At 46.1% G+C, this 27814-nt stretch overlaps 3 protein-coding genes across 3 annotated transcripts in view; 1 reads left to right on the plus strand and 2 right to left on the minus strand.

The window, feature by feature from the left end:
* Positions 1–3232, minus strand: part of cbr4 (carbonyl reductase 4) — an 11916-nt gene extending 8684 nt beyond the window's left edge. The window contains 3 exon segments of the mRNA XM_034078655.2: positions 940–982; positions 985–1104; positions 3103–3232. Of these exon segments, the coding sequence (XP_033934546.1) occupies positions 940–982; positions 985–1086 (145 nt within the window). The 5' untranslated portion in view covers positions 1087–1104; positions 3103–3232.
* Positions 3233–10928: 7696 nt separating this feature from the next.
* Positions 10929–27814, minus strand: part of sh3rf1 (SH3 domain containing ring finger 1) — a 37960-nt gene continuing 21074 nt past the window's right edge. Inside the window, 7 exon segments of the mRNA XM_034078654.2 lie at positions 10929–15924; positions 17332–17639; positions 17923–18087; positions 18089–18165; positions 18680–18933; positions 20822–20992; positions 24312–24442. Coding sequence (XP_033934545.2) covers positions 15756–15924; positions 17332–17639; positions 17923–18087; positions 18089–18165; positions 18680–18933; positions 20822–20992; positions 24312–24442 — 1275 coding nt within the window. The 3' untranslated portion in view covers positions 10929–15755.
* On the plus strand, positions 13618–14907 carry LOC117442704 (trichohyalin-like). Its single transcript, XM_034078656.2, has one exon. It carries the CDS (start codon positions 13618–13620, stop codon positions 14905–14907), a length of 1290 nt encoding a protein of 429 aa, XP_033934547.2.

The raw sequence follows: 27814 nt of genomic DNA on the forward strand, positions 1-27814 counted from the left end.
GAGAGGACGGGTCTGAGAGAGGATGGGTCTGAGAGAGAGAGGACGGGTCTGAGAGAGACGGGTCTGAGAGAGGATGCAGCAGGGAGGAGAGATCAGCAGAGCTGCTGCATTGAGTGTGTGAGGAAGGTCCGTGGATTGGTCGATTTGGACCAATCAGCGGGGGCGTAACGTAACGGCTCCACGGATTGGTCCATCTCGTTCCGGGGACGACATGACATCATGCGTACCCGGAAGAATCAAATGGACAGTGACGTGTCTCCAACGAGGCGTTTTGGGAGGTCTTCTCTGCGTGAGAGTTCTACTCTCTACCGGGCGCACTTTGAGGGTTTGACTCTGCAGACGCTCACATGCAGAAAACACCTTCATCACACGGGGGGACGGGCGATAACCGGAAGAGCACGACATGTCACCTTCAACAAATCCTTTGGAAAGACAAAAACAACTATTCAATATCCTTCTTTACCGCGACCGCTATAACTGCCGAAGAAGAAGTCTATGATGCTATCGCGTAGAGCTACGTCGATCCTTGCGTATGCGGAAGTGGGGCGTGGTTAAATCTAAACTGGGTTGGAAAAGCAGTATTTGATCCTTCGACTGATCGAGTCAGACTCTCCGTCCAGATGTCTTCCTCTGGTCCATCGTCAGAGAGCGTTGACGTGCGAAGCCCAACAGACCGACTCTTGACCTGCTGCTCGGTTCGTGTCAGCACCCCCCTCTCACCTCCAGCTGCTCTCGGTATCGATCAGACTGATCCGAGTCCATCACGTGGTGAGGAGGTCTGACTCCATGAATGTCACTGAACAGACGGTTTGTCGTGCTTTGCTTTCTGCTACTTCCTTCATGTCTGTCCGTGAGGACACAACTCTCACGGGCTTTATCCTGACCAATACATTTCTATATAGTGATTATATTGTATTATTGCGTGTTGTTGCTCCTTACCTCCGGGCAGAGCCTCCATCGCGGCCCGGGGCAGAGTCCTGGTCCCTGGAGGAGGACCACCACCCTGCAGCCCCTCTCTGCCAGCAGCAGGGCCACGGCCCCCCCGATGCCTCTGGAGCCCCCGCACACCACCGCCAGCCGGGACATCGTGGAGAGAAACGCCCCCTGGAGGAGAAACCAGTAAACAACAACAACACAGCGAGTGTATAACTGCACCTTGTTGTCAGAGACCAGAGGCCTGTCCTACGAAGCCGGTTCAACCTAACCTGATGTGTTGGAGTTAGCCGGTTGGCCTGATCCAGAACGCGCTCTCGCTAAGCGGTCCTACGACGCGGGTCATCAAGTGGATCGCTCAGCCAGCCGTGTCCTATCTAGTTAGGTGTTCACATGAGAGGGGCGGGATCTGGAGCATTCGACCAATCACAGACATGGAGAAGCTACTGACAGCGCAGCGTCACACTTCCTGAATGAAAAGTGAACTATAATATTAGACATGAAGAAGTTACGCTGAGAGTGCTGCCGCGGCCAGACACGCTCAGGGACTCGGATCAGGAGATATGTGATACATCATGAAGTGATGTGCCGCGGACTGGACTTAGTGTACTCTGATCCGGGTACTGATGCTGACTGGACTTAGTGTACTCTGATCCGGGTACTGATGCTGGCTGGACTCAGTGTACTCTGATCCGGGTACTGATGCTGACTGGACTTAGTGTACTCTGATCCGTGTTCTGATGCTGACTGGACTTAGTGTACTCTGATCCGGGTTCTGATGCTGACTGGACTTAGTGTACTCTGATCCGGGTTCTGATGCTGACTGGACTTAGTGTACTCTGATCCGGGTTCTGATGCTGACTGGACTTAGCGACTCTGATCCGGGTACTGATGCTGACTGGACTTAGTGTACTCTGATCCAGGTACTGATGCTGACTGTACTTAATGTGCTCTGATCCGGGTACTGATGCTGACTGGACTTAGTGTACTCTGATCCGGGTTCTGATGCTGACTGGACTTAGTGTACTCTGATCCGGGTTCTGATGCTGACTGGACTTAGTGTACTCTGATCCGGGTTCTGATGCTGACTGGACTTAGTGTACTCTGATCCGGGTTCTGATGCTGACTGGACTTAGTGTACTCTGATCCGGGTTCTGATGCTGACTGGACTTAATGTACTCTGATCCGGGTACTGATGCTGACTGGACTTAGTGTACTCTGATCCGGGTACTGATGCTGACTGGACTTAGTGTACTCTGATCCGGGTTCTGATGCTGAGGCAGATATTTAAGAGCTTTCTTAACGCTAATGTTCTAACAGTCAGACTGCTCTGGAGATGGAGGTGATGTTCATGTTCACGTTCACACAGTCGCTGATTTCTGCCGGCCGTCTTTCCTTTCTCCTGTGATATGACTTGATCGCTTTGAACTCCGCACACTGAGCTCTGATTGGTCAGCAGGCGGTGCTTTTACTGAGTTGATCTCTTAGCCTGCAACCTAACCTGCTCCGGAGCAGGCTAGCCGCTCAGCATCAGTTACCATGGAGATCTAGCCGCTAAAAAGAGAACCAGCTTCGTAGGACCGGAGACCCCGAGTTACCTGAAGTTAGCCGCTAAGAGAACATCCGGCTTCCTAGTAGGCTACAGGCCTCAGGACTCCTCCAACAATGCAACATATAATAAAATACAAAAATAAAAAATAGTGCAAGAAGTCTATATAAATGTAAATAGAATATGATATGTACAAGAACACAATATGAAATTGAATAATGTACATTAAGACACAATTAAATAAGGTTTATTGGACTGAATCAAAAGACTTGCGCTGCGGGTCCAGTGTTGTAATAAAATGCTTCATTGATCTGGAATCACTGAGTTAGGAGAGAACCGTGTACAAATACTGTAGAGAAACTACTAGTATTAAGAGAGTTAAGTACAATTAGTTAACGTTACTAATACTGGAGACACTCCGAGTACTGGTTGTGCTTAAGACACTCTAGCAGGTGTTATGTGGATTATAACTAGAGTTAAATTGCTTTATTATTACATATATTAACCCTTATTTCCAGTGTTGTGTCCACGTGCTGACAGCTGTGTGTACTTCAGGCTCAGTCTGTAGTTTAGAGTTTCTGCAGCTGAGATTAAAAACTAAAGTGTATTCTGTACCCCACCTGTTTCAGACTGAAGTCACTGTTTCAGATTCCTTTCTGTTTCTTTGAGAAGAAGCTCCCTGAATGACAGAAGCGGAGAGTCAGAAGGGCGGCGCCATGTTTGTTTCCACTGTTGTTTGTGATGACGCTGGTCAACCGACAGGGGGCGCTGTGGTCACACAGACACACTATACTGAGAGCTGACTCTGTCCCTCTCCTTCCGGGGGACGTCCATGGGACCTTATTTCGGAAAAAGTATGCATTGAAGTCAATGGAGAGAGAAAGATTATCTTCGATCCCGTTTGAATTGTGCAATGAATTACACATATGATGTTTATCAATCTTAAAAAATAATTTCCGTGTCAAAAAAGTCACAGTTTGTCGTAAAACTGTTGAAATATAAGACTATGAAAAATACGCAACTAGAAAGACTACAAATCCCAGAGTCCCGGTCCCGCATGCTGGCTCTCACGGAACCGACTAACTCCCCTTGTGTGTATGCAGCTCTCAACGTGCCCAGACTCGGAGTGATTTCCACCTCTTTTAATACTTTCCGCCTCGTTCTGAAAGAAAGAGGTGAAATGTTTCAACGTGACGGCCGTCTGGGTGTGTGGTGCGAGACGGGAGATGTGGTTCATTGAGCGGTTTCATTACATTACATTGCATTTAGCTGACGCTTTTATCCAAAGCGACTTACAATAAGTACATTCGACCAGGAAGACACAACCTTGAGGAAAACAGAATCATATAAGAACATCAGGTTTCAAAGAGCCAATCATTTCAAGTGCTACTCAACTGGCTTTAGATAAGCCAGTCCTTTATTAGTATATAAGTGCTCTGTTAGCAGTTCACACACACAAAGTGTTAAAATGATCTTTTAAATTGACAAACATCATGTGTGTAACTCGTGGCACAATTCAAACGGGATCAAAAGGTAATCTTTCTCTCTCCATCGACTTCAATACATACTTTTTCGAAATAAGGTCCCATGGAGCTCCACCGGGAGGGACTTCGCCTCTCTATTATGTCAAGTAAGTTAAATAGAAATAAAATAAAATAAAAATGAAAAAAAAAGTTAATTAAAACATTAAGACATTTAAAATAATTTGATATACTAATAAAAATTATCACTTTTCCGCTGTATGTAAAAAAACATGTTTTACTTAATTGTTATGTATAAAGTGTTTAATTATCAAAACATTTGTCATGAAAATTCTGAAATGCCGGATATGAAGAATGAGCCATTATGATGACTTTTGGTACATTTAGGAGAAATCTACAGACGAAGGAAGTCAAACGAACTCCTGGTTGGGACTTCGGATGTTTTCTCGGCACCTGTCTGAGACGTTAAGATACAGACCCTAAAATCTCATGAAAAATGATGTTTAATTATCGTTATTATCCACAGACTCAGAGATCAATGATAAGCGTCTGCAGGGAGGAAGCAGCCGCTTTTCTTATCAAGCTCCACATTTGTGGAATCAGCTTCCAGTTTGTGTTCGGGCGGCAGACACCCTATCCGTTTCTAAGAGTGCGCTGAAGACCTTCCTTTTTGATAAAGCTTATAGTTAGGGCTGATTAGATTCAGACCCTAGTTTTGCTGATATAGGCTTAGTTTGTCGGGGGACATCTTACTTCTTCCTTCTCTCTGTCTGTACCTGTGTCCTCTCATGGGGACATCTTGCTTCTTCCTTCTCTCTGTCTGTACCTGTGTCCTCTCATGTCCCATTAACCCAGCTTCCCCACATGTCTTTCTTTTTGGTGTCTCTATACGCTGGGATCCGGAGTCATGGATGATCCTGCGGTCCTGTGTCCTGGATCGCGAGCGCTGGATCCTGAGTCGTGGCTGTGGTCCTGGATCATCGGTCCTGATGGATATCCTCGTGGATTCATCTTCCTATTATCCACACATGCATTTCCAAACATCTGGACTACCTATGTTGCAAATGTATTATCTTTTCAATTTACACACGGCATCTATTGCAGTCTGTCCGTCCTGGAGAGGATCCTCCTCTGCTGCTCTCCCTGAGGTTTCTCCATGTTCCCTTTAAACTGGGGGTTTCTCTGGAAGTCTTTCCTTGTACGATGTGAGGGCCTAAGGACAGAGGGTCTAAGGACAGAGGGTCTGAGGACAGAGGGTCTGAGGACAGAGGGTCTAAGGACAGAGGGTCTGAGGACAGAGGGTCTGAGGACAGAGGGTCTAAGGACAGAGGGTCTAAGGACAGAGGGTCTAAGGATAGAGGGTCTGAGGACAGAGGGTCTGAGGACAGAGGATCTGAGGACAGAGAGTCTAAGGACAGAGGGTCTGAGGACAGAGGGTCTAAGGACAGAGGGTCTGAGGACAGAGGGTCTAAGGACAGAGGGTCTGAGGACAGAGGATCTGAGGACAGAGAGTCTGAGGACAGAGGGTCTGAGGACAGAGGGTCTGAGGACAGAGGGTCTGAGGACAGAGGGTCTGAGGACAGAGGGTCTAAGGACAGAGGGTCTGAGGACAGAGGGTCTGAGGACAGAGGATCTGAGGACAGAGAGTCTGAGGACAGAGGGTCTGAGGACAGAGGGTCTGAGGACAGAGGGTCTGAGGACAGAGGGTCTGAGGACAGAGAGTCTGAGGACAGAGGGTCTGAGGACAGAGGGTCTGAGGACAGAGGGTCTGAGGACAGAGGGTCTCGTATTGTCATACTGATATTCTGGACACACTGTGAAGTCCACTGAGACAAATGTAACATTTGTGATATTGGGCTATAAATAAACATTGACTGATTGGTTTCGTAGAACAAGATGAATTATAGAACCACCAATAAATCCTGAGACCCCCGAGGCGCGAGCGCATGCACGCGCACAACACACACACCCACACACACACACACACACACACACACACACACACACACACACACTGTCTGCACAGGAACAACACAGACTCTTTTATTCTGCCTTCTTTGAAGCGCGTTGTTTGTAATCTGCGTCTGAAGTTATGTCGAGTCTTATCGGCCGCTCTGCTTCTACTTGTTTTACATCTACTTCTAGAGACGTGACATATTTTTTCTGGTTGTTTTTCGTATATTTTTTGTAATTTCACATTTTCTTGTTGTGTTTTTGTGTCTCTAGTCATTTCAACGTTGTTTTAAATCTAGTGAAAGGGATTTTACTATTATAGGTTTTGTTTTAGGTCTCTTCTTGTTGATTAAGTATTTTGGTTTGAATCTGTGATTTTCTGGGATTTATAATCATCTTTAGTCCAATTTCTGTTTTCTTGTAGTGTCTCTACTTTAAAGAGTCCTCTCCTGCTGATGTTCAGGTGTATATCAGCATGTAGTGTCTCTACTTTAAAGAGTCCTCTCCTGCTGATGTTCAGGTGTATATCAGTACGTAGTGTCTCTACTTTAAAGAGTCCTCTCCTGCTGATGTTCAGGTGTATATCATTACGTAGTGTCTCTACTTTAAAGAGTCCTCTCCTGCTGATGTTCAGGTGTATATCAGTGTAGTGTCTCTACTTTAAAGAGTCCTCTCCTGCTGATGTTCAGGTGATATCAGCATGTAGTGTCTCTACTTTAAAGAGTCCTCTCCTGCTGATGTTCAGGTGTAATCAGTGTAGTGTCTCTACTTTAAGAGTCCTCTCCTGCTGATGTTCAGGTGTATATCAGTATGTAGCGTCTCTACTTTAAAGAGTCCTCTCCTGCTGATGTTCAGGTGTATATCAGTATGTAGTGTCTCTACTTTAAAGAGTCCTCTCCTGCTGATGTTCAGGTGTATATCAGTGTAGTGTCTCTACTTTAAAGAGTCCTCTCCTGCTGATGTTCAGGTGTATATCAGTATGTAGTGTCTCTACTTTAAAGAGTCCTCTCCTGCTGATGTTCAGGTGTATATCAGTATGTAGTGTCTCTACTTTAAAGAGTCCTCTCCTGCTGATGTTCAGGTGTATATCATGTGTAGTGTCTCTACTTTAAAGAGTCCTCTCCTGCTGATGTTCAGGTGTATATCAGTGTGTAGTGTCTCTACTTTAAAGAGTCCTCTCCTGCTGATGTTCAGGTGTATATCAGTATGTAGTGTCTCTACTTTAAAGAGTCCTCTCCTGCTGATGTTCAGGTGTATATCAGTATGTATGTCTCCACTTAAAGAGTCCTCTCCTGCTGATGTTCAGGTGTATATCAGTATGTAGTTGTCTCCACTTTAAAGAGTCCTCTCCTGCTGATGTTCAGGTGTATATCAGTATGTAGTGTCTCCACTTTAAAGAGTCCTCTCCTGTGTGATGTTCAGGTGTATATCAGTATGTAGTGTCTCCTTTAAAGAGTCCTCTCCTGTTGATGTTCAGGTGTATATCAGTAGTGTCTCTACTTTAAAGAGTCCTCTCCTGCTGATGTTCAGGTGTATATCAGTGTGTAGTGTCTCTACTTTAAAGAGTCCTCCCTGCTGATGTTCAGGTGTATATCAGTATGTAGTTCTCTACTTTAAAGAGTCCTCTCCTGCTGATGTTCAGGTGTATATCAGCACGTATGTCTCTACTTTAAAGAGTCCTCTCCTGCTGATGTTCAGGTGTATATCAGCAGTGTGTCTCTACTTTAAAGAGTCCTCTCCTGCTGATGTTCAGGTGTATATCAGTATGTAGTGTCTCTACTTTAAAGAGTCCTCTCCTGCTGATGTTCAGGTGTATATCAGTATGTAGTGTCTCTACTTTAAAGAGTCCTCTCCTGCTGATGTTCAGGTGTATATCAGTATGTGCTCTACTTTAAAGAGTCCTCTCCTGCTGATGTTCAGGTGTAATCAGTATGTAGTGTCTCTACTTTAAAGAGTCCTCTCCTGCTGATGTTCAGGTGTATATCAGTATGTAGTGTCTCTACTTTAAAAGTCTCTCCTGCTGATGTTCAGGTGTATATCAGTGTGTAGTGTCTCTACTTTAAAGAGTTCTCTCCTGCTGATGTTCAGGTGTATATCAGTATGTAGTGTCTCTACTTTAAAGAGTGCTCTCCTGCTGATGTTCAGGTGTATATCAGTATGTAGTGTCTCTACTTTAAAGAGTCTTCAGTATGTAGTGTCTCTACTTTAAAGAGTCCTCTCCTGCTGATGTTCAGGTGTATATCAGTATGTAGTGTCTCTACTTTAAAGAGTCCTCTCCTGCTGATGTTCAGGTGTATATCAGTATGTAGTCTCTCTACTTTAAAGAGTCCTCTCCTGCTGATGTTCAGGTGTATGTCAGTATGTAGTGTCTCTACTTTAAAGAGTCCTCTCCTGCTGATGTTCAGGTGTATATCAGTATGTAGTGTCTCTACTTTAAAGAGTCCTCTCCTGCTGATGTTCAGGTGTATATCAGTATGTAGTGTCTCTACTTTAAAGAGTCCTCTCCTGCTGATGTTCAGTGTATATCAGTATGTAGTGTCTCTACTTAAAGAGTCCTCTCCTGCTGATGTTCAGGTGTATATCAGCATGTAGTGTCTCTACTTAAAGAGTCCTCTCCTGCTGATGTTCAGGTGTATTCAGTATGTAGTGTCTCTACTTTAAAGAGTCCTCTCCTGCTGATGTTCAGGTGTATCAGTATGTAGTGTCTCTACTTTAAAGAGTCCTCTCCTGCTGATGTTCAGGTGTGATCAGTATGTAGTGTCTCTACTTTAAAGAGTCCTCTCCTGCTGATGTTCAGGTGTATATCAGTATGTAGTGTCTCTACTTTAAAGAGTCCTCTCCTGCTGATGTTTCAGGTGTATATCAGTATGTAGTGTCTCTACTTTAAAGAGTCCTCTCCTGCTGATGTTCAGGTGTATATCAGTAGGTAGTGTCTCTACTTTAAGAGTCCTCTCCTGCTGATGTTCAGGTGTATATCAGTATGTAGTGTCTCTACTTTAAAGAGTCCTCTCCTGCTGATGTTCAGTGTATCAGTATGTAGTGTCTCTACTTTAAAGAGTCCTCTCCTGCTGATGTTCAGTGTATATCAGTATGTAGTGTCTCTACTTTAAAGAGTCCTCTCCTGCTGATGTCAGGTGTATATCAGTATGTAGTGTCTCTACTTTAAAGAGTCTCTCCTGCTGATGTTCAGGTGTATATCAGTATGTAGTGTCTCTACTTTAAGAGTGCCTCTCCTGCTGATGTTCAGGTGTATATCAGTATGTAGTGTCTCTACTTTAAAGAGTCCTCTCCTGCCTGATGTTCGGTGTATAGCAGTATGTAGTGTCTCTACTTTAAAGAGTTCTCTCCTGCTGATGTTCAGGTGTATATCAGTGTGTAGTGTCTCTACTTTAAAGAGTTCTCTCCTGCGATGTTCAGGTGTATATCAGTATGAGTGTCTCTACTTTAAAAGTGCTCTCCTGCTGATGTTCAGGTGTATATCAGTATGTAGCGTCTCTACTTTAAAAGAGTCCTCTCCTGCTGATGTTCAGGGTGTATATCCAGTATGTAGTGTCCTCTACTTTAAAGAGTCCTCTCCTGCTGATGTTCAGGTGGATATCAGTAGGTAGTGTCTCTACTTTAAAGAGTCCTCTCCTGCTGATGTTCAGGTGTATATCAGTATGTAGTGTCTCTACTTTAAAGAGTCCTCTCCTGCTGATGTTCAGGTGTATATCAGTAGGTAGTTGTCTCTACTTTAAAGAGTCCTCTCCTGCTGATGTTCAGGTGTATATCAGTATGTAGTGTCTCTACTTTAAAAGAGTCCTCTCCTGCTGATGTTCAGGTGTATATCAGTATGTAGTGTCTCTACTTTAAAGAGTCCTCTCCTGCTGATGTTCAGGTGTATATCAGTATGTAGTGTCTCTACTTTAAAGAGTCCTCTCCTGCTGATGTCAGGTGTATATCAGTATGTAGTGTCTCTACTTTAAAAGAGTCCTCTCCTGCTGATGTTCCAGGTGTATATCAGTATGTCGTGTCTCTACTTTAAAGAGTCCTCTCCTGCTGATGTTCAGGTGTATATCAGCACGTAGTGTCTCTACTTTAAAGAGTCCCTCTCCTGCTGATGTTCAGGTGTATATCAGTATGTAGTGTCTCTACTTTAAAGAGTCCTCTCCTGCTGATGTTCAGGTGTATATCAGTATGTAGTGTCTCTACTTTAAAGAGTCCTCTCCTGCTGATGTTCAGGTGTATGTCAGTATGTAGTGTCTCTACTTTAAAGAGTCCTCTCTGCTGATGTTCAGGTGTATATCAGTAGTAGTGTCTCTACTTTAAAGAGTCCTCTCCTGCTGATGTTCAGGTGTATATCAGTATGTAGTGTCTTACTTTAAAGAGTCTCTCCTGCTGATTTCAGGTGTATATCAGTATGTAGTGTCTCTACTTTAAAGAGTCCTCCTGCTGATGTTCATGTGTATATCAGTATGTAGTGTCTCTACTTTAAAGAGTTCTCTCCTGCTGATGTTCAGGTGTATATCAGTGTGTAGTGTCTCTACTTTAAAGAGTTCTCGTCCTGCTGATGTTCAGGTGTAATATCAGTATGTTAGTGTCTCTACTTTAAAGAGTGCTCTCCTGCTGATGTTCAGGTGTATATCAGTATGTAGCGTCTCTACTTTAAAGAGTCCTCTCCTGCTGATGTTCAGGTGTATATCAGTATGTAGTGTCTCTACTTTAAAGAGTCCTCTCCTGCTGATGTTCAGGTGTATGTCAGTATGTAGTGTCTCTACTTTAAAGAGTCCTCTCCTGCTGATGTTCAGGTGTATATCAGTATGTAGTGTTTCTACTTTAAAGAGTGCTCTCCTGCTGATGTTCAGGTGTATATCAGTATGTAGTGTCTCTACTTTAAAGAGTGCTCTCCTGCTGATGTTCAGGTGTATATCAGTATGTATCGTCTCTACTTTAAAGAGTCCTCTCCTGCTGTTGTTCAGGTCAGTATGAACAATAAACAACAACAACATGTAAACAAATACACACCGAGCGGGTCGTTATGGAAACCATTAGCTTTTATTGTTAGAGATTTTTTTTTTTTACAAAATGTGCTATTCCCTCAAATATTTCAGAATGTTTTTCACATAATAGATTTGTGCCAATTTTCAGTTTCACCATTTTCAGACGGACAACAGACTAGCTACAGACAAAAAACAAAAAAAATCAAGTAAGTCACCTCGGCATGAGGACGCCGGTTCGAGCTGAATCCTGGTGGTCCAATAAATGAACATCTAGTTTATGACCTGTAAGAAAAGCTTCATGTTTGTGCAGCCTATGCATGACGCGTCAGTTTATTACACGTTAGAGAGATATAGTGCATTACGGTGAATATTAAAGGCTTACAGTGAAACGAAGGACACTGAGCCCGAGGTCGCTGGTGCCAAGACAACGATGCAACGCCAGATTCAATCTACATATTCAGAAAGGATAATCATAATAATAAAAAAGGCCCTAACAGTGATTCGTACCATCCTTTTCCCACAATTTCAAACACACTACAAGTTCCAGCAGTCAGTTACACAGAGGTCCCCTCAACGACAAACCACCCACTAGGATCCAGCGTCAGCCCGCGTGTTTCAAAACCTCGCCGACGGAGGAATGAGTCACGTTATATTAATGTGGCGGGCTCCACTGAGGCTATAGTAATACTTTCTCACCATTTGTCCAATTCATTTTAGAGAAAACAACAAGAGAACAGGAACAACGTGACCTTATTCCCCACGTCAATGATTCATTTCGTTTCTAAATGTTTGGTACGGAAGCTAACAGATGCTAACGTGCTAACCAGGAGAAACGCTGCAGCTTCAGAAAGGATTCAGAGATAAAACCCCAAAGGTTACATTAAAGAGTGACGCACACAGCTGAGAGACCAGGGGACACTAAAGAGTGACGCACACAGCTGGGAGACCAGGGGACACTAAAGAGTGACGCACACAGCTGGAGGCCAGGGGACACTAAAGAGTGACGCACACAGCTGGAGACCAGGGGACACTAAAGAGTGACGCACACAGCTGGAGGCCAGGGGACACTAAAGAGTGACGCACACAGCTGGAGACCAGGGGACACTAAAGAGTGACGCACACAGCTGGAGACCAGGGGACACTAAAGAGTGACGCACACAGCTGGGAGACCAGGGGACACTAAAGAGTGAGGCACACAGCTGGGAGACCAGGGGACACTAAAGAGTGACGTACACAGCTGGGAGACCAGGGGACACTAAAGAGTGACGCACACCGCTGGAGACCAGGGGACACTAAAGAGTGACGCACACAGCTGGGAGACCAGGGGACACTAAAGAGTGACGCACACAGCTGGGAGACCAGGGGACACTAAAGAGTGACGCACACAGCTGGGAGACCAGGGGACACTAAAGAGTGACGCACACAGCTGGAGGCCAGGGGACACTAAAGAGTGACGCACACAGCTGGAGACCAGGGGACACTAAAGAGTGACGCACACAGCTGGAGACCAGGGGACACTAAAGAGTGACGCACACAGCTGGGAGACCAGGGGACACTAAAGAGTGACGCACACAGCTGAGAGACCAGGGGACACTAAAGAGTGACGCACACAGCTGGAGACCAGGGGACACTAAAGAGTGACGCACACAGCTGGAGACCAGGGGACACTAAAGAGTGACGCACACAGCTGAGAGACCAGGGGACACTAAAGAGTGACGCACACAGCTGGAGACCAGGGGACACTAAAGAGTGACGCACACAGCTGGAGGCCAGGGGACACTAAAGAGTGAGGCACACAGCTGGGAGACCAGGGGACACTAAAGAGTGACGCACACAGCTGGGAGACCAGGGGACACTGTGTGCGTCCCTCTTTAGTGTCTCTAGACGCTGCATGTGTTGTTCTGGAGATGTTTCCTCACGTGGAACCTTTGTGGTTTTATACCGACTCCTTCCTGAAGCTGCAGAGCTCCTCCTGAAGAGGTTTAGCCGTTGTAGCTCGTTAGCATCTTTCTTCCTCCGTAGTTTACCAAGCACCAACACTACGACCCGGTCCCCTCCAATCACACACAGTAATTCAAGTCAACACAATATTTAAACCTTTGTATAACGTACAACAAAACCCAAACACTAAATAATACAATAATAAATCAGGGGGTCAAAGTGATTCAATACATCTCTGTACTTCCTGTGGAGCGTTAGCTAGCTGCGCTGTATTGCCACGAGTCGCGTTAGGAATGAGTTTAAGTTACAACAACTGCTTAAAGTAGGGCTAGGGTGCATCGATGAAGTCCAAGGGGATGAGTTTAAGTGTCTCGTTTTGTCTCTCAAGATGATTTAAGACAGAGAAAAGCAGCATTTAAAGACATTACTGAGAGACAGGCCTCAGATCAGTTCATAGATGAAGTTATTAAAGTCCAATGTGATGAGTCTCAAAGTCTTCTGCTGCTTCATAGGATATCAAACTGAGAGAAGCAGCAGTTAAGAGGCTGAAAACGGAATATTCTGACATTTCTTTCACGTGAAATGACTTATATTTCAAGCGATAATGAATATATTTGTCGATGATCTCTCCTGATGTGTGCAGGGGTTAGTGACGGTGTGAGAGCAGCCTCAGGAGTGTGTAACTGCAGTGTGTGCAGCTCTAACGCAGAGAGACGTCTCCTCAGCTCAGAGAGGGAAGCAACATGTGGCTGCAGAGAGACGTCTCAGAGAGAAGCAACACATGTGGCTGCAGAGAGACGGCTCAGAGGGAAGCAACATGTGGCTGCAGAGAGACGTCTCAGAGAGAAGCAACACATGTGGCTGCAGAGAGACGGCTCAGAGAGGGAAGCAACATGTGGCTGCAGAGAGACGGCTCAGAGGGAAGCAACATGTGGCTGCAGAGAGACGTCTCAGAGAGAAGCAACATGTGGCTGCAGAGAGACGGCTCAGAGGGAAGCAACATGTGGCTGCAGAGAGACGTCTCAGAGAGAAGCAACATGTGGCTGCAGAGAGACGGCTCAGAGAGAAGCAACATGTGGCTGCAGAGAGACGGCTCAGAGAGAGAAGCAACATGTGGCTGCAGAGACGGCTCAGAGGGAAGCAACATGTGGCTGCAGAGAGACGGCTCAGAGAGAAGCAACATGTGGCTGCAGAGAGACGGCTCAGAGAGAAGCAACATGTGGCTGCAGAGAGACGGCTCAGAGAGAAGCAACATGTGGCTGCAGAGAGACGGCTCAGAGAGGGAAGCAACATGTGGCTGCAGAGAGACGGCTCAGAGGGAAGCAACATGTGGCTGCAGAGAGACGGCTCAGAGAGAAGCAACATGTGGCTGCAGAGAGACGGCTCAGAGAGAGAAGCAACATGCGGCTCCAGAGAGACGGCTCAGAGAGAGAAGCAACATGTGGCTGCAGAGAGACGGCTCAGAGAGAAGCAACATGTGGCTGCAGAGAGACGGCTCAGAGAGGGAAGCAACATGTGGCTGCAGAGAGACGGCTCAGAGGGAAGCAACATGTGGCTGCAGAGAGACGGCTCAGAGGGAAGCAACATGTGGCTGCAGAGAGACGGCTCAGAGGGAAGCAACATGTGGCTGCAGAGAGACGGCTCAGAGGGAAGCAACATGTGGCTGCAGAGAGACGGCTCAGAGGGAAGCAACATGTGGCTGCAGAGAGACGGCTCAGAGAGAAGCAACATGTGGCTGCAGAGAGACGGCTCAGAGAGAGAAGCAACATGCGGCTCCAGAGAGACGGCTCAGAGAGAGAAGCAACATGTGGCTGCAGAGAGACGGCTCAGAGAGAGAAGCAACATGCGGCTCCAGAGAGAGAAGGAACAAGTGGCTGCAGAGAGACAGCTCAGAGAGAGAAGCAACATGTGGCTGCAGAGAGACGGCTCAGAGAGAAGCAACATGTGGCTGCAGAGAGACGGCTCAGAGAGAGAAGCAACATGCGGCTGCAGATCCTTAGGAGTGTGTAATGCATTATATAAGTGCTGCAGCACAGGGTGTGTTTCTACAGGCAGATTGAGCTTCAGGTGATTCCTTTAAAGAGAGGAGGGTCTTCTCTGTCTCTGAAGCCGAGCTGTGACGCGTTGCAGCTTCAGAGACGCCTGATTGCCCAGCAGGAGGAAAGTGATCTCACGTGACGTAAGGCGGCTCAGAGGACAAACGCAGCTTCAATATGATCGCCTGTCTTTTCACCGTTTGGAGTGTGTTTGTTGGTTCTCGTCTACTCAGAGCGTACTCATGTCTCCTCGTAGCCTTCCTGGCCGTGGGAGGTCGTCACTGTGCCTCTGAGTGTTCGGAGTGTATCTTTACTCATTTCATGTCTTTGTGGGAGTCAGCGTTATTTTAGAGGAGGCTTCTCTTATTCATGCTCCACTGAAACCGAAGCGAGCTGAGAGACCAAGGAAACGAGTCTGTAAAGCGTGTTTTCACCCCTGGAGGCGTGAGAGTAAAACAGAGTGATCTTCTTGACTTCAAAGCAACACGGGGAGAGAGGACCCTCTGAAGCTGCTTAACCCTTTGAGCCCTGCAGTGTGATGCACCGGAGGAACAGAGTGGACTAAGTTAAGGTGTGTAACATGAGCCGCTCATACTGGTGGTCAGGACTAATTCTCTCCGTGTCCGTGTGTCATCAAAGTGAGACGAGGCACACGTCCCACAGCTGAGCGCCAGAGATATAAATAACGCACAGAAACAGTTCACGAGGCACTGCTCTCACTGTCCAGCGTCACTTCCTGTCTCCAGACTCCGTTCGTTTCTCTTTAAAGTGTCAGAGGTGGCGCTGTTTGTCTCCCAGCATCCTCTCTGTTGTGCAGCGTGTTTCCCAGCATGCTCCCTGTTGTGCAGCGTGTTTCCCAGCATGCTCCCCAGCATGCTCTCTGTCAGATGGAGTCCACGAAGCTGCCGGGGAACAGGCCCGTGCGTCCGTTCCTCTGCAGCGTTCCTTTGAACCAGCCGTCCTCTCTCTTCCGGTGGACGAACACCACGTCGCCCTCCTTCAGCTCCAGCTCCGCCTCGCTCTGGGGGGGGTAGGACACCACCACCCTGTACCTGCACACACACACACACACACACACACACACACACACACACACACACACACACACACACACACACACACACACACACACACACACACACACACACACACACACACACACACACACACACACACACACACACACACACACACACACACACACACACACACACACACACACACACACACACACACACACACACACACACACACACACAGTCTGTCAGAGCTCTGTGTAGTGGGGGGGAACGACAGCTACCTGAAAACTCGTGAAAAATGCCCCTGTGTTGCTATGGTCTGCGTTGAGAAGACTACAACTCCCATGATGCCATGCAGCACAAATGCGGGAATAAAACCTTCTCTCTTTCCCTCCGTACCCACATCTCTAAAAACGGGGGAACAACGGAGCTGATCCAGAATCATGTCTTTAGTAACAGCTGGAAGAGAGGGGGATGAGGCGTGAATGATCCGTTTGATGTTTTGAGCAGAACACTTCAGAGACATGTTTGTATAGTCGAGCCATAATGTATGCCTAAAAATGAGGCTTGTAACGATGCATCGTGAACCGGTTAAAAATCGGTACAGATGCCAGTTGAGCTAAAAAATAAATCGCGATTCAATTTTTTAAACGGCACAGGACGTGAACACATTTAGATTTGATTTGATTCGCTGGAACAGCAGTCTGGACAGAGAGCGCACCGGTACCAGGGTTGTTGTTGTTGTTAGCATCTGGTTAGCTAGCTAAGCTAACAGATAGCAGGAGCTCAGTCAGGCAAAGGACTTTTTTTAGACAGTTAACTATTAAGTTAAAGTTATCTCGGTCTCAAACAGTTCTAACAATCTAAACAAGTATTTCCGAGGCAGACCTTTGTATGATCATTATAGTTATAAAAAAATAAGAGAATAAATGAAAAACGGGTATGAAATACTACATGACAGTAAAGCTGGATAGATAGATACATAAGTACTTAATTGATCCCAATTTGAGACATTTTTTAATACAGTTTAAAAAGGGAGTGATTAGTAAAATATCCATTAAGAAAAAGAAACTGTCGACAGTTCTGTTTCATATTCATGAGAGATGTTTGCGTGGATCTAGCCTCTTAGTGTTGCCCTCAAAGTGCACCAGATTGATGCTTTTCACTTATCAGAACATGTATCTTTATGTTATTTAAGATAAAATACAGTTTACAGTTTCAGTTGCACTTTTGATGAGAACATGTACGTTGTTTTGTGCAGTTTATATAAATACAGAAATATTTTTCAGTCATAATTTTTCCGCAGCTCATTCTGTTAAAAAAAGAAAAACATCGTGAGAAAATCGTATCGTTACATCCCTACTATAAATAGCATGAGAGGAGACCTTTAACTGAGAGGAACTCCACACTGAGCGTTAAACCACTGAACAGATCTCGTACCTCTCGCAGATGATTGGCCGGCTGTCCTGGTGCTGGGAGAGGAGGGAGGAGCATGGCTGGCGGGGGGGCGGGGCGATGGGAGCCCCTCCCTCTGAGGGGCCGCTCCTCCGAAAGGAGACCTCTGGAGGGGGGGGGTCAGGGTCCTGGATCCCAGAGGAGGGGGAGGAGCCTGTTGTTTCAGGGCCTGAAGCACCGTGAAGCCCCTCCCCTGCAGCAGCTAGCTCCGCCTCCAGCGTGGGGGAGGAAGGCGGAGAGGGGCGGGGCTTCTTCTTATTGGACAGCAGCTTCAGGAGGCTCTTCTTCTCTCTCTGCAGAACAGAATGAATACTTGTCTTTAGCACCTCTTTTTAATGCTAAATTATTTCTTAAAAATACTTGCTACTGAATAAATCCTTGTTTGGTAAAAAAAACATAATTATTTTAACATATTTTTGGTTTTAAGTGTAAATAATGTAAATGTAAGTGTAAATAATGCTCAAAAAATAGTAGTTTCTGCAAAGAAATCTAATTATATCAGAATTGCAATATCACAAAAAAAGTATTAAAGTATAAAAAAAAAAAATGGTGGTTATGAAGGAGCGTCCCCCCCACCTTGCCGTCCTTGTCCAGCCTGCAGGGGGGGGCGATGTTGACGGCCAGGGGTCTCAGCACGTCTTCCTCCAGGGAGGCGGCGCTGACGTTGGGGGGGGTGAGCGAGGCGGCGGCACAGCCCATGGCCGCCGCCACCCCCCCTCGGCTGCAGCACTGAGAGGGGGGGGGCTGCAGGGGGAGGAGGTAAGAGCCGGGGGGGGGGCGGCTGCAGGGGGGTCGCCGGGGGCCGCTCCTGACACGCTCCTGGAAAACAACATTTAAGTTTTTATTAAGATGAATTTATTTTATATAACATTTTAAAATAATTTGTTTCCGCATTTTATAAACCGTTTTATAGACAAAGATATCCACTAGGACAGCGGTTCCCAACCTGTGGGCTGCGGCCACCCCCCCTAACCTGGGGGGGGGGGCCCCAAAGATCGCAGGGGGGGCGCCAGGCCTCAGATGCTTTGAGGCCAAATATCATATTCAGACTTTATTTTTTGTACATATAATTGTAAAGCAATACATGATTGTCACTAAAAGCCTTGTCTCTACATCACAATAAAATATAAAAAATAATTCATTAAAATAACAATTCAAGTTAGTAGCTATTAAAGGCACAAAAAGACAGAAATGTATAATTCTTTCTTTAATATAAATGTTTCTTTCTTCTATTCTGTACAAAGTGTGAAGTCCACTGAGACAAATCTAACATCTCTGATATTGGCCTCTATAAATAAACATTGATTGATTGATTGATTGATTAAATCCCCACCTGTCCTGGCTGCGTTTCTCGCCTGATTGACGGTCATCATGGAGCTGAGGTGGGGGGGGGCTTTGGGCTGCTGGCCGGTGGCAGTCTGCCCTGCAGGGGGTGGGGGGTTAGCAGGGGGAGGGGGGTTAGCAGGGCCTTTCTGTGGGTCTGGAGCCCCCCCTGCAGGCGACGAGGGGCTGACGATGGAGACGCCTCGGCCCGCCTGAGAGGCCAGAGTCAGGGGGACTTTGGGCTGAGAGCTCCCTGAAGCCGTCCTGGAGGGGGGGGGGGGGGGAGGGGTTAGCATGCTTTAGAGAAACAATAGCTAGCTTTAAACACGATCAATATGAAAAACACCAAGACAAGTTCACCCTAAACATGTAATGGATCTTCGTGGGGAAGTTCAGGGTCAGAGCATCAACAGAAACACAGGACCTTATATAACCCATGTTTTATTTGATTTGAGTTATACCTGTGTTACTTACGTTCTCAGTGTTATTATTGATTTGATATTCTCATGTGGAGTTATTAGGATTTGAGACCTTCTACAGGTTCTCCTCGTTAAAGAAACTGATCAGCTACATTGGAGGACTAATGGATGTAAAGGGGAATGTGAGAAAATAATAATAAAGACCAAGTTTAAAATAAAGAAACCCAGGTAGCAGACATGGGAATAAACCCGGGATAATACCAAGACAAATTAAATACGAATCCCAACATTAATAACTCTAAATAAGTACATTAAAGGGCAAAGAGTTATGAACATAATAGAGCAAAGGAATCACAGGAGAGCTGCGACGGACCCCACACCTGTGTTTATTAGATATCCAGCATTATTAACATAGAGCAGGGGGGCCCAACTCAATTTCATCACCGGTCACATCAGCATTAAGGTTGCACTCAAAGGGCCGGTTGTAACTTTACGACCATATAAATATACATATATATAAAATGATTGCCTCGTATTGGATTATTATCTGATAGGGTAACTAGGGCCGGGACTTTAACGCGTTAATTAAGATTAATTAATTACACAAAAATGAACGCGTTAAAAAAATGAACGCACTTTAATCGCACTTATTTTTGCACAGCGGAACGTTTCTCACTGGATGAGTTTCAGGCATACCGATTAGACTGGAGCACCAACTAACGTTCATGACTTCAGCATGGGACTTCAAACAACAACAAACCACGGGGAACAATAGTCAAACATGAACGAACAAGCTGATGAGACGCTTTGGTCGGCCCCGTGGATGGGACATTTTGTTTTAAAAAACGGACGGGTGGAAGCATCGATAAGAGCCGCAGCTCATCAAGCCTAAAGTATCACCTACATGCAAAGCATGTAGCAGCTAGCGTGTAGCAGCTAGCGTGTAGCAGCTAGCGTGTAGCAGCTAGCGTGTAGCAGCTAGCATGTAGCAGCTAGCGTGGACGTTAGCCCGACTCCGAGTGCAAGGAACCACACCCTGACCCAACCCACACTCAACCAGACGACTGGTTTCAGGGCCAGGATAAGTCAGTCCACGTCTGAGAGAATAACCAACTCCCTGGCTCACTGGGTTGCACTCCACTGTCGACCACTTGGAGTAAAATCCATGTGGAGATTGCTTCTCACTGTTCTCAGGTCAGATATGTATATTTGATTAAAAATGCGATTAATTTCGATTAATTAATTACAAAGCCTCGAATTAATTAGATTAATTTTTTTAATCGAGTCCCGGCTCTAGTAATAACTTCATAATTAACTTCGTCTGAAGGCAGAAGTCTGGGGCGAATAATTGCAAGTCTCTTCAGTGAGAATGTCACAAAATGATTTTTTTCAAGTCAAATTCTGGAAAATAAGTAAAAAAAAAAATAATTCTAATTCTGAGAAAAAAAGCTAAATTCTGAGAAAATGCTAATTTTAGGAAAAAGCCAAATGTTGAGGCAAAAAAGTCACATTTTGAGTAAAAATCTAAATTGCGATGCATTGTGGGACATGTAGTTTATGGTCAAAGGGCTTCTGTAAAGCAGCATGTCACCGTATAATAAGGTTATGATATTCCTTCAGAGCTCTTGCGGGGCGACATACCGGATGTGGACCGGATATCTTCGACCCCCTGCTTCATAGGGAACGGTTAAGGTCTTGGCCATGAGGAACCAGAGTGAGATGACGAGGCCTACCTGCTGACGGGGCTCATGTAGTTCCCGGGGAACACTCCGATCTTCCCGGTGTGCATGGAGGTGCCTTTGAACCAACCGTCCTGACAGCGCTCCAGGACCAGGAACATCTCCCCCTTCCTCAGCTCCAACTCGTCCTCCTTACGGGGGCCGTAGGGGAACATCGCCACGTAGCTGCAGCGAGGACACACAACTCTTTAAAACACTGTTTGGAAAGGTCTTAAGGCTGCAGGTGTACCTCCAGCTACAACAGCAGCAACGCGACTTTGTGATTAAGAGAGTGATGAATTATATTCCCCTGATTTAGCAGACTGTAAAGAAGTGTTGTTTCTTTGATGTTAGTCGTCATTCAGTCGTCAGAGCTCATCCTAACGGTACGTCCACACAGCAGCTTCAGACGAATCTTCCACCGGTTCCAACGCTTCTCTGCCCGTTGACTTTGAATGGGGATGACGTCACTTTGCCTCGCTTTTAGCCGAACTGCATTGTGGGTGAGCGAAGCGAAGATTTCCAGGATTCAAAAGTTGAGCAATGTTCAACTTTTGAAGCTGAGCTGGAAGCGCCAGCCAATCAAACACGTTTATGCAAATCTGACAGTAGAAACGCTAGCCAATCAAACCGCGTGTAAGCAGGGAGAGACAGACCGCAGTTCATTTCCTCATATTCCAAACGAGAAGTTACGGTAGCAAATCACCCGGTTCTTTACGACCAGAACTATTACCGGGATACAAACCGGAGGAACCGGCATGGAGGGAGGTGGCAGAGACAGGGGGGGAAACTGGTAGGTTTTCGCCTGTTTGGGGAGTTTATATATATATATATATATATTGCTCGCATAAAATCCCCGGGTTTTTTTGCTTTGCATGTCGGGGGCGGGAGATTCATGTGATTGGTTGTTGGTCGCGTTGCTCGCAAAAAATCCCCAAGCTTTCAGACACGCCCAGCTCCAAGCTTTTCAAGATGTTTGAAAAGCTGCTGTGTGGACCGTCAGTGTCAAATGATCATAAAGTCATTTAAAACATATAGTCTCATACTCCGATTGCCTTTTGTTAAACTGTATTGTTAGTCTTGTGTAGGGCTGCACGATTTTGGGAAAAAATCTAATTGCGATTTTTCTGACAAATATTGCGATTGCGATTTGCGATATTTATTTTTAAGCGACACAATAGAAGTTTATTGTAAAATGCGGCCATAACTGTGTCTAGGAAGGTCGTATCAACATACTCTTGTCTCTAGCGCCCCGCAGCCCGAGCTACGAGTGAAAGAACTAAACGTACATGAAACTTCCGTTGGGTTGCTTTAAAGTCAAGCTTCAGTTAAAGATTCACCCTGATGATGTAAAACATGTGATGGGGCATCGCTAACCTGACCCAGATGGTTTGTTTCACCAAACTATCTAGGAAGCCATTTGGAAAGGGCAGACACTTTCAAAAGCACTTGGCAGGTGATTGGATCAATCTGTCTATCACCTTCTATCATGGGCCACTTCTGATTGATTAACAATGGCTGGTACATGTGGAGCACAGCACTTCTGATTGGTGTGGATGACTGACAAGAAGAACAAAAAAAAATGTCAAAAAAAAAAGTTAAAAAAAATCGCAGGCTTTGCGATTTGATAATCGCATCATCTCGAATCGCGATTTCGATTTAAAATCGATTAATCGTTCAGCCCTAGTCTTGTGTGAGTTTAACAGAGACAGATGATTTACACGTCAGGAGGCAAAGGAAGTAAGAGGTGGATTCAGATGGGACTGGAGGGTTTCTGGTTTGATGGTGGGAAGGAGGAGCAGCTGTTCCTCTCATGAGCACAGAGCGACTGAGGGCAGAGCCTCCCTCTCCTCTGAGGGGGGAGCGGCCCTGCTCCTGCACTTCAGATCCTTCTCACTTCATGTTGACTTTCTGTATTACTTTATTACATATAACAAAAGACACACTTTGTCCCTCTCTCAGTGTCTCTGGAGACTTTCAGAGGACGGGGGTCTCGGTCGGGGGTCTCGGTCGGAGTGTGTTGTAGGGGTCGGAGCAGAACCGAGTGACAGATGAAAACAAGACGGAGCATGTAATTCTTCTCAGGTGTTCGGGGAGTAATGAGGTTAAAGGTCAGATGAGACCCAGGAGACCCTCAGAATCTGACCCTCTCACCTGTGCACATGCTCTCACTGACAGACCCCCCCCCCCCCCGACATCTCACTGCACATGTTAAGCCAGCGGAGTCCACACTTTTCCCCGAGGGACACATACAGGAAAATATACGCAGAGAGGGCTAAAGTACACGCATTCTTACGCATCCTTTACTCAAGTAGAAGTACACACATCCTTTACTCAAGTAGAAGTACACACATCCTTTACTCAAGCAGAAGTACACGCATCCTTTACTCAAGCAGAAGTACACACATCCTTTACTCAAGCAGAAGTACACACATCCTTTACTCAAGCAGAAGTACACGCATCCTTTACTCAAGCAGAAGTACACACATCCTTTACTCAAGTAGAAGTACACACATCCTTTACTCAAGTAGAAGTACACACATCCTTTACTCAAGTAGAAGTACACACATCCTTTACTCAAGTAGAGGTACACACATCCTTTACTCAAGCAGAAGTACACACATCCTTTACTCAAGTAGAAGTACACACATCCTTTACTCAAGTAGAAGTACACACATCCTTTACTCAAGTAGAAGTACACACATCCTTTACTCAAGTAGAAGTACACACATCCTTTACTCAAGTAGAAGTACACACATCCTTTACTCAAGCAAAAGTACACGCATCCTTTACTCAAGCAGAAGTACACACATCCTTTACTCAAGTAGAAGTACACACATCCTTTACTCAAGTAGAAGTACACACATCCTTTACTCAAGTAGAAGTACACACATCCTTTACTCAAGTAGAGGTACACACATCCTTTACTCAAGCAGAAGTACACACATCCTTTACTCAAGCAGAAGTACACACATCCTTTACTCAAGTAGGAGTACACACATCCTTTACTCAAGTAGGAGTACACACATCCTTTACTCAGGTAGAAGTACACACATCCTTTACTCAGGTAGAAGTACACACATCCTTTACTCAAGTAGAAGTACAGCTACTCGTGTTTAAAAATACTCTGGTAAAAGTAGAAGTACTGACTAAACTTCTTCACTCAAGTCAAAGTAAAGAGGCTTTGAATTGTAAGAACAAGCAGAAGTTTATTATACAACTGTGTGTGTGTGTGTGTGTGTGTGTGTGTGTGTGTGTGTGTGTGTGTGTGTGTGTGTGTGTGTGTGTGTGTGTGTGTGTGTGTGTGTGTGTGTGTGTGTGTGTGTGTGTGTGTGTGTGTGCGTGTGTGTGTTGGATTGTGTGCGTGTGTGTGTGTGTGTGTGTTGGATGGTGTGTGTGTGTGTGTGTGTGTGTGTGTGTGTGTGTGTGTGTGTGTGTGTGTGTGTGTGTGTGTGTGTGTGTGTGTGTGTGTGTGTGTGTGTGTGTGTGTGTGTGTGTAACTCACACTGTGGGTCTCTGTCTGCCGCTCTGATCACTGACGCTGGGGGAGGGCCTCTGACCAGCAGCCAATGAGAACGCAGCACCATCAGCGGAGGATTGAGGGGGGGGAGGGGGGGGGGGGGGAGGGCGAGCATCCTGGAGAGAGAGGAGTATCAGTATCATATAACAATCACTTCAGGATCTCTCTGTAAAAATACGCAACAACTGACTGTTGCTATTAGCCATTAGCTATTAGCCATTAGCCATTAGCTATTAGCCATTAGCTATTAGCCATTAGCCATTAGCTATTGGCTATTAGCCATTAGCCATTAGCTATTAGCCATTAGCTATTAGCCATTAGCTATTGGCTATTAGCTAATGGCTAATAGCTAATGGCTAATGGCTAATAGCCAATAGCTAATGGCTAATAGCTAATGGCTAATAGCTAATGGCTAATGGCTAATAGCCAATAGCTAATGGCTAATAGCTAATGGCTAATAGCTAATAGCTAATGGCTAATGGCTAATAGCCATTAGCTATTGGCTATTAGCCATTAGCTATTAGCCATTAGCCATTAGCCATTAGCTATTAGCCATTAGCTATTAGCCATTAGCCATTAGCTATTGGCTATTAGCCATTAGCTATTAGCCATTAGCCATTAGCTATTGGCTATTAGCCATTAGCTATTAGCCATTAGCCATTAGCTATTGGCTATTGACCCGGTCACGGAGAGGAGGACCCGGTCACAGAGAGGAGGACCCGGTCACAGAGAGGAGGACCCGGTCACAGAGAGGAGGACCCGGTCACAGAGAGGAGGACCCGGTCACAGAGAGGAGGACCCGGGTCACAGAGAGGAGGACCCGGTCACGGAGAGGAGGACCCGGTCACAGAGAGGAGGACCGGGTCACAGAGAGGAGGACCCGGTCACAGAGAGGAGGACCGGGTCACAGAGAGGAGGACCCGGGTCACAGAGAGCACAGAGAGGAGGACCCGGTCACGGAGAGGAGGACCCGGTCACAGAGAGGAGGACCCGGTCACAGAGAGGAGGACCCAGTCACAGAGAGGAGGACCCGGTCACAGAGAGGAGGACCCGGGGCACAGAGAGCACAGAGAGGAGGACCCGGTCACGGAGAGGAGGACCCGGTCACAGAGAGGAGGACCCGGTCACAGAGAGGAGGACCCAGTCACAGAGAGGAGGACCCGGTCACAGAGAGGAGGACCCGGGTCACAGAGAGCACAGAGAGGAGGACCCGGTCACAGAGAGGAGGACCCGGTCACAGAGAGGAGGACCCGGTCACAGAGAGGAGGACCCGGGTCACAGAGAGCACAGAGAGGAGGACCCGGTCACGGAGAGGAGGACCCGGTCACAGAGAGGAGGACCCGGTCACGGAGAGGAGGACCCGGTCACAGAGAGGAGGACCCGGGTCACAGAGAGGAGGACCCGGTCACAGAGAGGAGGACCCGGGTCACAGAGAGGAGGACCCGGTCACAGAGAGGAGGACCCAGTCACAGAGAGGAGGACCCGGTCACAGAGAGGAGGACCCGGTCACAGAGAGGAGGACCCGGTCACAGAGAGGAGGACCCGGTCACAGAGAGGAGGACCCGGTCACGGAGAGGAGGCTGTTTAGGGCTGCGTCTAATGAGGACCTTCATCATGGATTATTATTATTTTTGTGAATAAAAAGTCACAAGAGTCCAAAAGATCCAAGGTGATGTATTTAAATGCCAAATATGTTAATTTAGTTTGAAATAAAACAGAAAAAGCAGCCATTATTTGTGACACGTTGGCATTAAGAAAAGATTTGTAAATGATATAGGAATAAAATATAGTGTGGAGGTCGGCTGTTTGCAGCCTCTGATCCTGAGGTGTGCTGCTGCGGCTCTCGTTCCATACTGACCAGGATATCTTTGGAATTCTTACATTTCTAGAAAAATGTAAGAATTTAAAAATTTGAGAAAAAGATTCAGATGTTGAGAAAGAATTCCGATTTTATTTTATTTGAGAAAAAGCAAGAATTTTGAGAAAAAAATAAGAATAGCCGCGTTCACACTGCGGTACTTTCCCCACAAAGGTTAATGCGAACTTAGTTCATGATCGCGTTCACACTGCGGTACTTTCCCCACAAAGGTTAATGCGAACTTAGTTCATGATCGCGTTCACACCAAAAAGAGCCGGTACTAAAAGTAGTTCATGAACCTTTTTACCCGCTCGAAAGTCCCTGCTAGAGAGCAGGGACTTTCGAGCGGCTCTTTGTGAGAAAAGAGCTATATTCCTGATTGGCTGGCGGATTGCAAACCACGCCCCGTAAAACTCCCAAAGAGTTTTGTGAAGCCGCCATTTTATTATCCTCGCATTAGCATTATTAGCATTAGCATTAGCCCAGCGCAGAAACGCAGAGAGACTAACTTATGGCAACACAAAATAAAACATGGGAGCGCTGGAGATGAGGAGGTGTCGGCGTTCTGGCGATTTACTCTGAAGGCTTCAGTAGAAGCTGCTGGGAGTCCCAGCAGCTTCTACTGAAGCCTTCCCCAACTCCGGGGACTTCCGGCCGGGGACTCCGGGGGCAGTATACGCCGTGAAGTGGTTTTCGGCCTGCCAGTAAACCCAAAGCAGAAGAAGAAGTGACGTCAGCGGCTTCATTTGCCTCATCCCCCCCCAGGGATTTGTTCCGGTGTGAACGCGATCTGTACTTAGTTCATGAGAACTAAAGAGTTCGCATGAACCTTTGTGGGAAAAGTACCGCAGTGTGAACGCGGCTAATTCGTTTTTTTCTCAAAAAGTCAACATTTGAACATTTGGAGAATAAAGAATGTTTAGAGAAAAACAGAATTCTACTATCTTGAGATTTCAGAAAAAAAAGTCAACATTTTGATAAAAAAAAGTAAGAATTTGGAGATTTAGGAAAAAAGTAAGAATTGTGCGAAAAAAGTAAGAATTTAGAAATTGGGAGAAAAAAGTAAGAATTTGTAGATTTTTTGAAAAAGACAACAATTTGAGAAAAAGTCAGAATTCAGTTTTTCTCAAAAGGTCAACATTTGGAGAATAAAGAATGTTTAGAGAAAGACAGAATTCTTCAATCTTAGATTTCAGAAAAATAAGTCAACATTTTGAGAATAAAGTAAGAATGTTTAGATTGTTGGAAAAAGGTAATCTTTCTGAGAAACCGGTAAAAGTCCCCCCCCCCCCTGACCCCGAGACGTTCTGCTCTGTTTCGTATTACGATCTCTCTAGATACGGCGAGAGCCAGAGGACAGACGGAGTCAGACGGAGGCCCAACTCCTCTTCCTCAGAGCAACATTAACTCCCCCCACAGTGAGACCCTCCCTCGGCCCGCGGTGTGTTCAAGTGTCGTTGTGCATTTGAGTTCTCTGCTGACGCTGGAGCTGAGATAATTAGGCTGCCTGCAGGCGAGAGAAATCATCTGTAGAGAAACATCACGTCAGATCCTCAGTGAAGCGTGCAGAGACCTCTGTGCTCACATTCACACACACACACACACACACACACACACACACACACACACA

This window comes from Pseudochaenichthys georgianus, unplaced genomic scaffold (genome assembly GCF_902827115.2).
Source record: "Pseudochaenichthys georgianus unplaced genomic scaffold, fPseGeo1.2 scaffold_456_arrow_ctg1, whole genome shotgun sequence".
In the NCBI taxonomy this organism is placed as follows: domain Eukaryota; kingdom Metazoa; phylum Chordata; class Actinopteri; order Perciformes; family Channichthyidae; genus Pseudochaenichthys; species Pseudochaenichthys georgianus.